This window comes from Bombus affinis, chromosome 3 (genome assembly GCF_024516045.1).
Source record: "Bombus affinis isolate iyBomAffi1 chromosome 3, iyBomAffi1.2, whole genome shotgun sequence".
In the NCBI taxonomy this organism is placed as follows: Eukaryota; Metazoa; Arthropoda; class Insecta; order Hymenoptera; family Apidae; genus Bombus; species Bombus affinis.
The window spans coordinates 16987682-16999017 of record NC_066346.1 but is presented as its reverse complement, the minus strand read 5'-3'; the positions used below and the strand labels follow the sequence as shown (position 1 = coordinate 16999017).

The following is an 11336-nucleotide window of genomic DNA, read 5'->3' as shown; positions in this document are numbered from 1 at the left end:
CATTCTTTTCTATGCAATAACTTTTACAGAAGCAATTTCAGGAAAGATGAGTGAAAAAAAATACAAATGCGCATTCATCTTAGAAAATTAGTAACTTTATTTCGAAAGGTTAGCTTGCTAGATAATCCAGACCAGATAATCATCGAGCGGTAACACGATATCCAGGATCTCTTATTCGGATTCACATTTTCAACGACAGCACGTGTCAGGGCTGTTTTTACGCTTACGCAAAGCCTGGTGCTTGCCAACTGTCGCCGCGAAAAACGGGGATCGGTGATCGATGACATCGGCGCTATACCAGGAAGTGAAGGATAATGACGCGTGGCGTGGAAAAAAGAAAGGAAGCCTTGGAACGCGAAGATACGAAGCAGAGAACCGGTAAAGAGGAGCGAAGTCGAGCAAGAAGAGGAATGAGAAAAAGAAGGAGATAAGGAGAAGAAAGAAGCCATCGAAATCCATGGATTCGAGAAGGGCACGTGTTTCAGGTGGCGTCTAATTGAGAATGGATGCCTCGGGCAACGAGTCTCGCTTCTCCAAGACTGGAAGACTTGGAAGAGGCGTGCATTACTGCGGCAGATGGTGGTCGTGATTGCAGCTGCTCCGCAACGAACACCTGCCGTTTTCTCCGTCTATCGAGATGGACGAAATCACTGTCCAGCCTCCTGCCACCCTCCTTTTTCTCCAACTTCGAGCTTGTCTTTCTCCAGTTTCCTGCATTTTCTTCTTCTTCTATTGCTATCAGGTAAAAGAGTACATTTTGTCTGAAAAGAAACAAATGAAAATAGATATTAGATATCGATCGTTGTTTACTGGAACCTCTCGCGGCAATACAAATGTTTCCTCTTTCTCGGTGTAAAGTGTTTTATCTAGCTGGAGAGAAAGTGATTTTTATCGCGTAGAATTATTAAAGAGAAACGTTTTTTTAAATATCACTGTCGTAAACGGGGCAGCAAAAACCGGTCGCAGATGGCTTGTAGTTAGATCGTCTAAGGAGTAGGAATTAATTCTGGCGAGTAGCCAGAAAGTACGGGCACAGGACACGAAACACGGTTGGCGAAAGGATAGAGGAGAAAGGATGATAGTGGCATCGAAGTAAATTCAGCCGAGACAGATTCACGCGGAAAATTGTGCGCGAAAATTGGTGCACCGTGTACCGGCTCGACAGCCGGAATAGACGAGCGTGACCACGATTTCTCCTGTCGGGGAAAGGAGCTAACGAGCTGTCAAGTGTCACCCGAATCGAGTCCGTTCCGAGTCACCGATAAACGTCGATGCAGCGTCGCCATGGTGGTTCCTCTCCTTTGGCAGATGGTCCGCCTTTCCTCTATCGCCCGAGCTGTACTTCGTGAGACAGGTCGAAATTTCTTTCGAGCTGGGGATATAATCGATTCGTCTTTCGTCGTGGCTCGATTTCCGCCAGAGGTTGACGACGCGTAGTGAACGATAAAAGACCGGTGACGGGATATGAAAATGAGGGGAATAGGGAGGAGAGACAAAGATCGAGAGATAAGGGTAAAGGACAGGTGGTGCGATCGGATGGAGAGGAATAAGAATGGAAGAAATTCCAGAGTAGTAGGCGGAGAATGGCGGTAAATTAAATACGGCAGCACCCCGGAGGGGGTTCGTTTAATCGCTTAATCGAGACTCCAGAAATGCTCGCAGTGAACGGAGGCTGGCGCGCTTTTCGTTTCGTCTCGATGAAAGCTCTCGAAAGGGTCGGCAATTACTTAAAAACGAAGTTGTGCACCATCATCGCCGCCGTTTTCTTTCTCGCTCATCGGGCTGCGTCTTCCACGTTCCCGCCTCCTTTTATCTCGTCCACTTCTACGGTTGCTTTTACACGGTTTTTCGCCAAGCTATATCCACGCGAAAGCCGCCTGGAAAAAGGTGGTCGCGACGCAACTGCCAACCGGATGGACCGTCCTCTATTCGGATAACGACAGCAATATCCAAATAGTAAAACGAATGGTAGCCGACTCGAGGGCACGGCAAACACTCGAATAGTGGCTGGATCGATGAAAGGTAGGCGAATCGCGGCAACCGGCGTAATAAAAGAGTCGGACCGCGTAAACGTAATCCACCTCCTTCCCCTCGAGCTCCCACTGGCTACTAACCAGTCTCGTTCGCTTCCCTGAATTCTTTGCGTTTCGAAAGCCACGCGAACACGAACGACGTAGTTATTCAAAATTTCAAACTCCTCTGTGAATGACGCGGCGAAATACCGCTACGCAGCGAAAATTGGTAGGTTTTTTTCATGTGTGACGTAACTGGCGACTTGGCATGGCACCTCGTAAGATGACACGTCACATGGAAGGAAGCGCGGTTGCTCAGTGAACGTTCTAAGAGAATCAGTTGCGACGCTCGCGGTCCTCGTTGTTCATCCTTTCAGGTCGTTCTCGACTTCCGCCTGGAGAACGAGAGAATGGACCGGAGTGTCAGCAAGAACGGAGAAAGCTATGAGTAATAAGGAGGTCCCCGGCGAGACGGAAGAATATTTCGTCTCAGTCGCGACACGTACACCATGGTAGACGCGTAGACACGTAGCGTTTGCGGGAATCGAGGTTACGCGGCTTCGAGCGAGTCGCCGATCGATATTCTTATTCTGACGACGATCTCGATGTTTGAACGCTACTCGACCGCGTCTACCCGTTTCGGCTGGTCCTCCGAAGATGATCGTACAGGTCGAAGAAGAACGAAGGAGGAGGCGCGATGAGGCGAATTGCGCCGGAAAATAGGCAACAATGATTCCTTAGCCGACGTTAAGAGCACGTTTTTGCGAAACGATCGTCGAGAAGGGGACGAAGAGATGATCGTGGAAAAGAGAGCGAACGAAACATAGGCGACCAGATGGAATCGCTGCCGCGCAGCGAATCTCGGTTCCGCGTCTTTTTACCTAGCAAAAAGTCCTGGAAGAAGCTTAATGGAGCGTCTCTCGAGCAGCGGGACGATCCGTAGACGAGAAGAGCTCACGAGTTTTTCTCGGTCTTCCGAATCGCAAGGCTATACGCTGCTACGGAAATCCCGCGAGAAGGGTCCAAGATTATCGCATTCCCATAGAACGAACGAGAATTCCCTCGGCGGAGAGAAAGAAACGCACCGGAAACGAAGACAAAAGGAAAACGCTCGGCTTGTTTCAACATGAACGAGGGAAACGTTGTCCTTGAGGGATTTGTCAGATGGGAGAGACACGAGCGGTGACGAATCCTTACTTCCGCTCCTTCACCTATGTCCAGAAACAGGTTTACGAAACGCGACGAAACCACTTTTATCGCAGTGAAAAATAAAATATCGATGAAAATATATCGATCACACGGAATCGAAAGCATCTTTCGAACAGAGAGAGAAAGAGAGAGAGAGAGAGAGACAGAGAGAGACAGAGAGAGAGAAAGTAAGCGACATTCGGAAAGCATGAATACGATATCATCGTGGGTTTTTCTCCACGTTGATTCCAACGAAATCAAAATAATCTGACGATAGAATAACGATAACGACAAAACCGGGTTTTCACAGTGAACGAGAGGGAACGTGAATGAAGGGGGAGGAGGAGTATTCGAGACCGAAAACCATGGCGTTTTCCGTCCACGTAATCGATTTACGAGGAGTCATTCGTCCCCGGCGTTTTTCTCTAGCGAGGCAAACGTCGTCGAGGCACGAAAGCGAGGTGGAAGCGTGCCGCTCGAGTTTGGACCGAGGGACTGTGTCCCCCTACCTTAATCTCGCTCACCCTACTGCCACTCTTTCCATCTCCATTTCCCTTTGTCGCTGCGTTTTCTCGTGGTCGCTCCTCACCCTCCATCTCGCTTTCTCTCTCTTATTTCTGTCATCCACCCTATGAACGGTCGCCAGAGAATTCTCTTGTATCGATCGACCAAAGATGGGGAGGCCCGCGTCCCACGATTTAAGTCTATTTAATGGCGATACATTGTTTAGTATCGCGCGAGCGCGCCCGCCTAATATAATTCCACCGAATCGCCCCCGTTGCCTACTGTTTGCCCTTCCTATGTAAAATCACTTGGCCTTTGCATCTGGTTTTCCGACAATCTTAAAACTTAGGTCAGCAGCCACCTCTGCAATCGCGAAACAGTAGCGTGTGCTCGCGCGCGCTCGTTTGGACACGTGTATTTTTTTCAACGCGGACTATCTCGCTACGTATTTGCAGAGACGCTGGCAGGAATTAATAAAGCCTTTGGTGGAGCCATACGGATTTTTTCTATCAATTTCTCGGCTACGTTCCATATTTGAGCGTATTGTGCTCTGCGAACAATAACTCATCTCGATATTGCTGGTCTGGCTCTCGTATCCGGCAAGGCCGGTCTCTCTATCTAACCTTCCTTTCTCTCCGTCTCGTTCCCGTGTCCGCTTCCAATTCGCTGTCTTCGTTCGCTTTTTCGCTTCTGTCTCCGTTCCCGCCTCTGCATCGATAAAGTCACCAGCAGTCGCGATTTTACGACTCGAAACGGAACTTTGCCTATTAAAGCGTGGCTCGTTAGCTTCGCGACGCGACGCTAGCGATCGAACACGCTCGCAGACGCGACTCGCTCGATTCGTTTCAACCTCGACGCTTCTGCCAATTCGCGTCGCGATCCGCTTCTATGGTCGTCTATACACCAAAAATTCATCGAATGCTATTTTTATGAAGTTACGAGGAGTTTGACTACTCGTCATCGACTATGTCCTATACGTAATCCTGCCACACTGCCGATTACGAAGATCGCGATGTCGAGAATTTTTGAGATGCGAGAGTCGGCTGCGGTCGCGATCAGTCACGACTGACAATCGACGATTACGAAGCAGCAGCGAGGACAAACGAGTTCCGATTTGACGCGGTCAAATTCGCACAGATTCGATACAGGTGCAAGCGTAATCGCCGCTGGGAGGCACGTACGCAGCGACAGGTCGGCTTTAAAGGAGCCACGGATTCGTTGGTGCGTTTACGTTTGCGTGGCACGTGGGTGTACTCGAGGAAAACTCTCGGCGGAACAGTAAGCTGGAACGAGAAGCCAGGTAATGAAGGATAGAAGGGCCGGCTGGCCTGTGTTTGAGAAGCACTAGTCCGGTCTCCCGAGAGTGGTCGGTCTTCTCCTGGATATCTGACGGGAGGTACGACTCGAGAAACATGGACGGGGTACGGCTGGTCACTTCCCAAGGGAACTCGTTTCAGCTTCGTCTCTCCTACACATCGGCTTGTGTGTCCGCGTAAAAGCTTACGTTCGCGAGAGTGAGAAACCAGGTTATATGCAGATACATACTCGTTCTTCTCGGCCTTTCTTCGACGATAGTCCGCCGCCGCTCTCTCTCTCTCTCTCTCTGTCTCTCTTCTTTCCCACTTAGCCAACCCCTTCGCATCCCGTCACCCTCGTTTCTTTCCTCGCCTCTGAAACGCTCAACGATACCCTGAGGTACGAAATGGCAATCGCTCAGAGCTCTCGTTCTCTGTCTCTACCACTGTTCCGACACTTCGCCGTACTCTGCTTCTTCGTCCCTTTGTTCGTCAACGTCCTCCGCGTCTCGCAAATCAACGCAGCTTCTTACTTTCGCGCTCACTACCTTCGGCACAGACGGAGAGGGGTGGACGGCTCTTTCGCATTACATATTTGCATCAGCTATACGCGCGTTCCCGTTTTCTTCGATGAAAGTTGGCTGAACATAGAGCGCGGAATGCTTCTCCTCGAATAATCCGACGTTATTCCCGATCAAGCGTAAGAATCTTCATGGCGGTGGATTCTATGTCCGAATTACGAGGCGCGGCAAAGGCGGATGTTAAGGGAAGATCAGAAGAGTCTGGTCGTATTTTTCCTCGGCTAAATCCTCCTCCGTTGGCCGTTCACCGTTCGCGAGAACTGGATTACCAGGGATCCGGTGAAACGCGCGTCCATGAGATGGGTTGGCTGGCTGGACGGTCGTTCTGCTTTAGCCGTTCTCCGGATCCACCTCTTTTCCTACCATTTTTTTCCCCCGCGAGGCTCATCGATCGATCGATGCGTTTCCAATGTGGTTTCCGGAAAATCGGACTTGCTACGTCGTCGTTTTACCGAATGTTGCATAGTCGGTATCAGTAGTGGCCTGTGACCTCCCTCATTCTCTATTTCGCTCGCGCGTGCATCCTCGTTCTGACGAAGTAGATTTAATTAATGAACGTGCGGGAAACAGGAGGAGAGAAAGGAACAGGGAAATAGGAGGGGAGAAGGGAAAAAACAGGGACAGAAAGCCGGGAAAACGCGGTGGTTTCCCACAGAGTAAACGAACGAAATTCGACGTCCGACAGAGGCACGTTTCTTCCGACGCGTTACGCTTCCACGGCGTTACCACAAGAGAAAGATGTTTCCCTGTGGAGTGGTAGCGCTCTCTGGGGCGTCTCTTGTTCCTCGTTTTTCGTGGCCCAGTTGCGGCCAGGGAAAAACAAAAGATTCCGATTCCCGATTTGCGCGTGGTAAAATATAGTCGACGGTTCACGCCCATGCAACCGATAGCCCGCTCTTTCTCCCCGATTAAATACCTAAATACCGTCAGCCGCCGCTGCGCCGATACGTGGGCACGACGCGTTAAACGATTAATCGCACTGATTGGATTCCAATTAGCCTGCTAACGACACCGCGCGGCCAAAGCGGATTTTCCGCGCTCGTTTCGCGTCCTCTCGCAGCAGCTCGCGCGAAAGCTTTTTTTCTGATCTCCTTTTTTTTTCCTCAGCCCATACACACACCCCTCTCTTTCGCTTTGTCCTTTTCTCCCTAGCCATGATCGCTTTCCGCTGGCCAGGCGTGATTCCGTTACGACATTGAAAATACGAGCAGCGTGAAAGCGCGTTTTCCTTTATTACCACCGTGAAACGATTTTATTGGTCGCGTCGCTAAACCATTCCTTCTTTGGAGACGAAAGACGGTAGAAGGCGTACGACAGTGCAAAGGAACCAGCGACCAAACATTTCCCGCGCTCGATTCCCGCCCTTGCTTCATCTCGATTCAACGGTTCCGACGAAAATTCGCCCTTGCTCCCGCCTTGAATTAGTAAAGAGTCAACCGTGTGTTAACGGCACCGAAGAAACCTCGACTCTCGGCCACTCCACCGAAAAGATTCCATGCAGCTTCCTTTCCTTGCCTCCGTCGTCCTCTGATTCGACCCATTTTACAATCTATCTGCCTCCTTTCTTTTCGTCTCGCGTGCACGCGGCCAGTGTAAGCACACCGTTCGAATAACCGACAAACAGCCGAGTCGTCGAAAGCTTCCCTAACCGAAGAAACGTATTGCAGCCGTATTTGCATTCAATTTCTTCGGGAGGGCTCTCCCCTTCCCCCCCCCCCCCGCGTTTCGTCCTTTCAACCTCGTTTCTCCCCTTTTCTCGCTCCCTTATCGCTTTCTTCTTCTCGCCCGCATATCCACCTTCGTCTTTCCCATTGCTTATTCGCTCTCCTTCTCGCTCGCCCTTTTCTTCGTTGCGAAATAGGGTCTCGAGGATGAAAGGAATGCACTTGCCAAACATTAGCATGCCCGTATGTCGTAGTCGATACAGAGACGCACGAAAGCCTCACCTTGCGAAAGGGCTGACACATCGTTGCTCGCTACTTTTCTCGAGTCGCCGCTTTCGTAATCGTTCTCCTTCCATTTCTTCGTCATATCGTCGATGCGCGGACTTTTAAACAGCGATTCTTCGAAGCTTAACGTTTGGTCTATTCGAGACGCCTTTGTGTCTCTGGATCTGGTTTTCTTCGCCAGTTTTCTCGTAGTCCGGGAAGGGCGGTAGCTAGGATTAGGCGAAAACCTCCTGGACGGAGCCTGGCCACTGTCTGAAGTTTTGGAATAGTTGACGGGAAAGCACGGAACGGGCGAAGTTTTCTGAGAAACTTGAGCTCGAAGGGGCAAATTATGTGGCTTCGAGCTCTCACTTCTGTTCGCTGGCACTTTTCTTACGCGACTTCCTCTTCCTTCCGTTCTTTCGAGTTGTTCGTCACGCTGTCAGGACTCTGCAAGACGAGAGGACCACCGTCGAACGTTTCCTCGAAAAATGTCTTTCGCTTCGTAACTCGAGGACGATCGACGAACAACCTTTCTCTCTCTTTTTAAGGCTTTTACTGCCTTTTACATCCGGCGCGGCACTGGCGAGCAGCTGCAATTCCATTTAGATCACGATCCGGAGAGATTCGAGTTCTTAGAGAAACAATTTGGTCACGATCATTGCGTTCGGTTCGTTCTCTTGATTAGAGTTCGATGCGCCTCCATTTGGGTCACGGCACTGTTGTGTTGAATTTGTGTTATCGGTCGCGCAGGATTATGATGAACCGAGAACAAAACGCATCCTGGCACACCCGTGTACACCTGAATACCCATTCACGCGGGTACGTTGTATTTCGTTCCGAATTTCTCACGTCTGTCGCGTACCATCGTCGCTATATTAGGTTAGTTCATTCAGGATTATTCACCTTACATACAGGTTTTATGTGACTTATTATTTTTGTACGGGCAGTGTCTCGAACGAACTCATTATTTACATCGGCAGTTCAGAACGCGTTCTCTCGTCAAATAATTTTATCGATAGAATTAATAGCAGTTGAATTTTTTAGCTCGGTCTCGGAATATTTCGTGGGGTTTGGAGACCGCGGCGTTATCGCGCTGATCCCGATTGTCCCGCTAAATTTATTGTTCCTTCCCTTGGCGGTATCGCGTTTCTGGCGATATTTTTTGCTGATCGCGTACCCAAAGGTATTACATAAATTATGTATCAGTTTATGCACTGACTTCGATGCGTCCTCTGTCGTTCCCTCGACCGATTCCTTAGGGAACGATGTCACGCTCTTGAATTAATTTGCCTTGGCGAAACATATCTCTCGTTGTGACTCTCGCGGTTGTTCCATCGCCGTGTAGTTTCTTTCCTTTCTTTCCGTGATATTTATCTCGTCAAATACGAGCGAGTCGAGTGCGAAACGACGAGCACAGTTATTTCTTACAGTTTTCCATCGGAGAGAACGAACCAATTTTCGGCCACTCTAAACTCTCTCATCCACCGCGTAACGATTTCCTTTCGGACGTTCGCTACGGTACGATTACGCGACGATCGGTGACCAGAGCTTCTCAAGGGTCTTTCATCCGATGATGCAAGGTAGCGAATTTATCACGACATTCGCTACGGCGAAAAAGCTGGTTTATTAAAATCACGAGGGTCGTTGCTTATTAGAAATCGAGCCCGCAGGCCATTAATATTCATCGGCTTGTTTCGTCGATAAAAGATTCCTTCTTCCGCGAGACAGCCAGGCACAAGTGGTGGAAAGGTGGCCTCTATCTTTCTATTAGGTCTCCGACGGATTATCTCGTTATTGAAACGATAAAAAGAATCCTTCGTCGGAGTCAAGTGATCGTCAGGGGGAGGACGAATGCTCGAAATTACGCGTCTCGAAGCTCGACTTGCAATCTCACGGTCTTTATACCGTCTCTGCATAGTCGGCCGTGTAGGTATACAATAGTTTGCGCGTGTAGTGTCACGTTCTCACAACGATAACTTCGCAGCTCAACTCCATCTCATCTCGACCTGCTATTCTCAGATTTCTGGCACATGCCTCTTAGAATCCTAGGATATCCTATGAATTTAAAGATCGCTTTAGTTTGAGAATATCTTGAAATTTGTTCGCCGTGCTTCTGTGAAAACTTCGCTTTCTTTCGTACCTTGGTGTTATTCTCTCTCCTTTTCATGATAATGTTTATACCTATTGCCTGGTATCGCGCTGCTCCTCTCTCGCTGAACCTTCATTTTCGATCTTTTTGTATTACTGAAATCCCTTTTTTGGTCTCCTTGCGTTGTTTCTTTATCGTTGGTATTTGTATTTTATATCCTTACAACCTCTTTTTGTTGGTACAACTCTTTTTTGATGTCCTCGTACTGCTCGTTTTATCGTTGTCTATTTTTCATTCCTTAGAAGGTTGGATTCTCTCTCGTTGCTAGAATTTCGTTCCTGGAAACGCTCCACGTGGTAGAATAGCTTCGCCGAATGTAGAAATTTTTCAAAGTCCAAATTTCATCACGGTAAGATGTACTCCGGAAATGTATCGTCAAAGAGAAATCCGGTGATAAATTACTTCCCATCGCCGATCTTCATTTCGAACACTTAGCGACGCTCATGGTAGTCACATAGTCGCCAACCACGATTTTGGTGAAAGTGTCCGCTCATGATAAATTAATAGATAAATCGTAGTAATTAATAAATCGTTGCCAAAGTTTAGATGTTTCAGCGTTTCGACTAGCGAGATAAGAGTCCAAATGTTGAATTTGTGCCGCGTGAAATATATGCGTCTTAGCCTAGGTTTGATCTCAATCGGTAAAGACAAAACATCGGCTACGATCCTCGATGTCGCAGCTTCGATTTGTATCGCTACTTGGTGCTTTAATTTAGGACTTCGCTATATATCGTTGAAGCCACTAATACCTGGCGCCGATTCGATCTCTCATAATCGATTGTCCTCGACAATCGATGAAACGGTTATTACAGCGACAGAACAGGCAGCCTGGCGATTCAAGTTGTTCCGCGAGCGTTTATCGTTGTTCGCTGGTAGCGAATGATTCGCGGCTGGGAACAAATGCTCGAACAGGTCGCGATGACGTTTAATCGAATTCCACCGGATAAAATATTCGAATCCGGAGGGTTACGCACCGTCGAGTCGCCACCCGCTAACGGGCATCAATTAATTTGGATTTATTAGAACGAAGTCTCGTCGAACGCCGTGAAATCTCTCCTGTCCCTCTCCCACTCGTCGTCTCTTGCCTGTCGCCTCGCGTACCTCTCTACCAGGCGTTTCAACGAGTGTACTCGTTCATTCCAGGACGCGCAAACGCCGCACCGCTAGAAATTCACGCGTTTATCGATTATCCATCGTGTGACGCGTGCCGATCGTTTCCGTTTCGCGATTAATCAGTCCGGTCTGACCGTTCGTATTTCGTCCGTAACCACTTCGATTTCCTCGCTATCTTCGCGGCTATCGTACATGTACACGATACAATTCTGCCGTTCTCGACGAGAAGCTGCAGAAGACGCTGTCCGGTTCTACCATACGTATCGTCTTTGACGTGTTCCATATTATTCGACATCTTTCGCGACGTTCGCGCGTAACACAATCCACGCGTTGCCTCTTTTTAAAGATTAACGAGACTCGACGCGACACCCTTCGGCGATAAATAATTTAGACTCAAAACTGTCCTACCTGTCGCTCGGCCTGTACGCTTCTATCTACTATCTTCTCAAAGGATATCCGACGAAGGTCTAGGGAAAACGTGGAACAATCGAGAAATAAGAGACGGCCGAGGCAACGGAACGGAAGGTACATAGACGTTGGCGGAGCGGAGCCGAGAGAAAGCG

General features: G+C 48.9%; 1 protein-coding gene across 1 annotated transcript in view; it reads right to left on the bottom strand.

Moving 5' to 3' along the window:
- Window positions 1-73: 73 nt before the first annotated feature.
- LOC126914430 (uncharacterized) overlaps window positions 74-11336 on the bottom strand; it is a 74258-nt gene continuing 62995 nt past the window's right edge. Inside the window, exon 3 of the mRNA XM_050718383.1 lies at window positions 74-761. Coding sequence (XP_050574340.1) covers window positions 482-761 — 280 coding nt within the window. The 3' untranslated portion in view covers window positions 74-481. The remainder of the gene's footprint in view (window positions 762-11336) is intronic.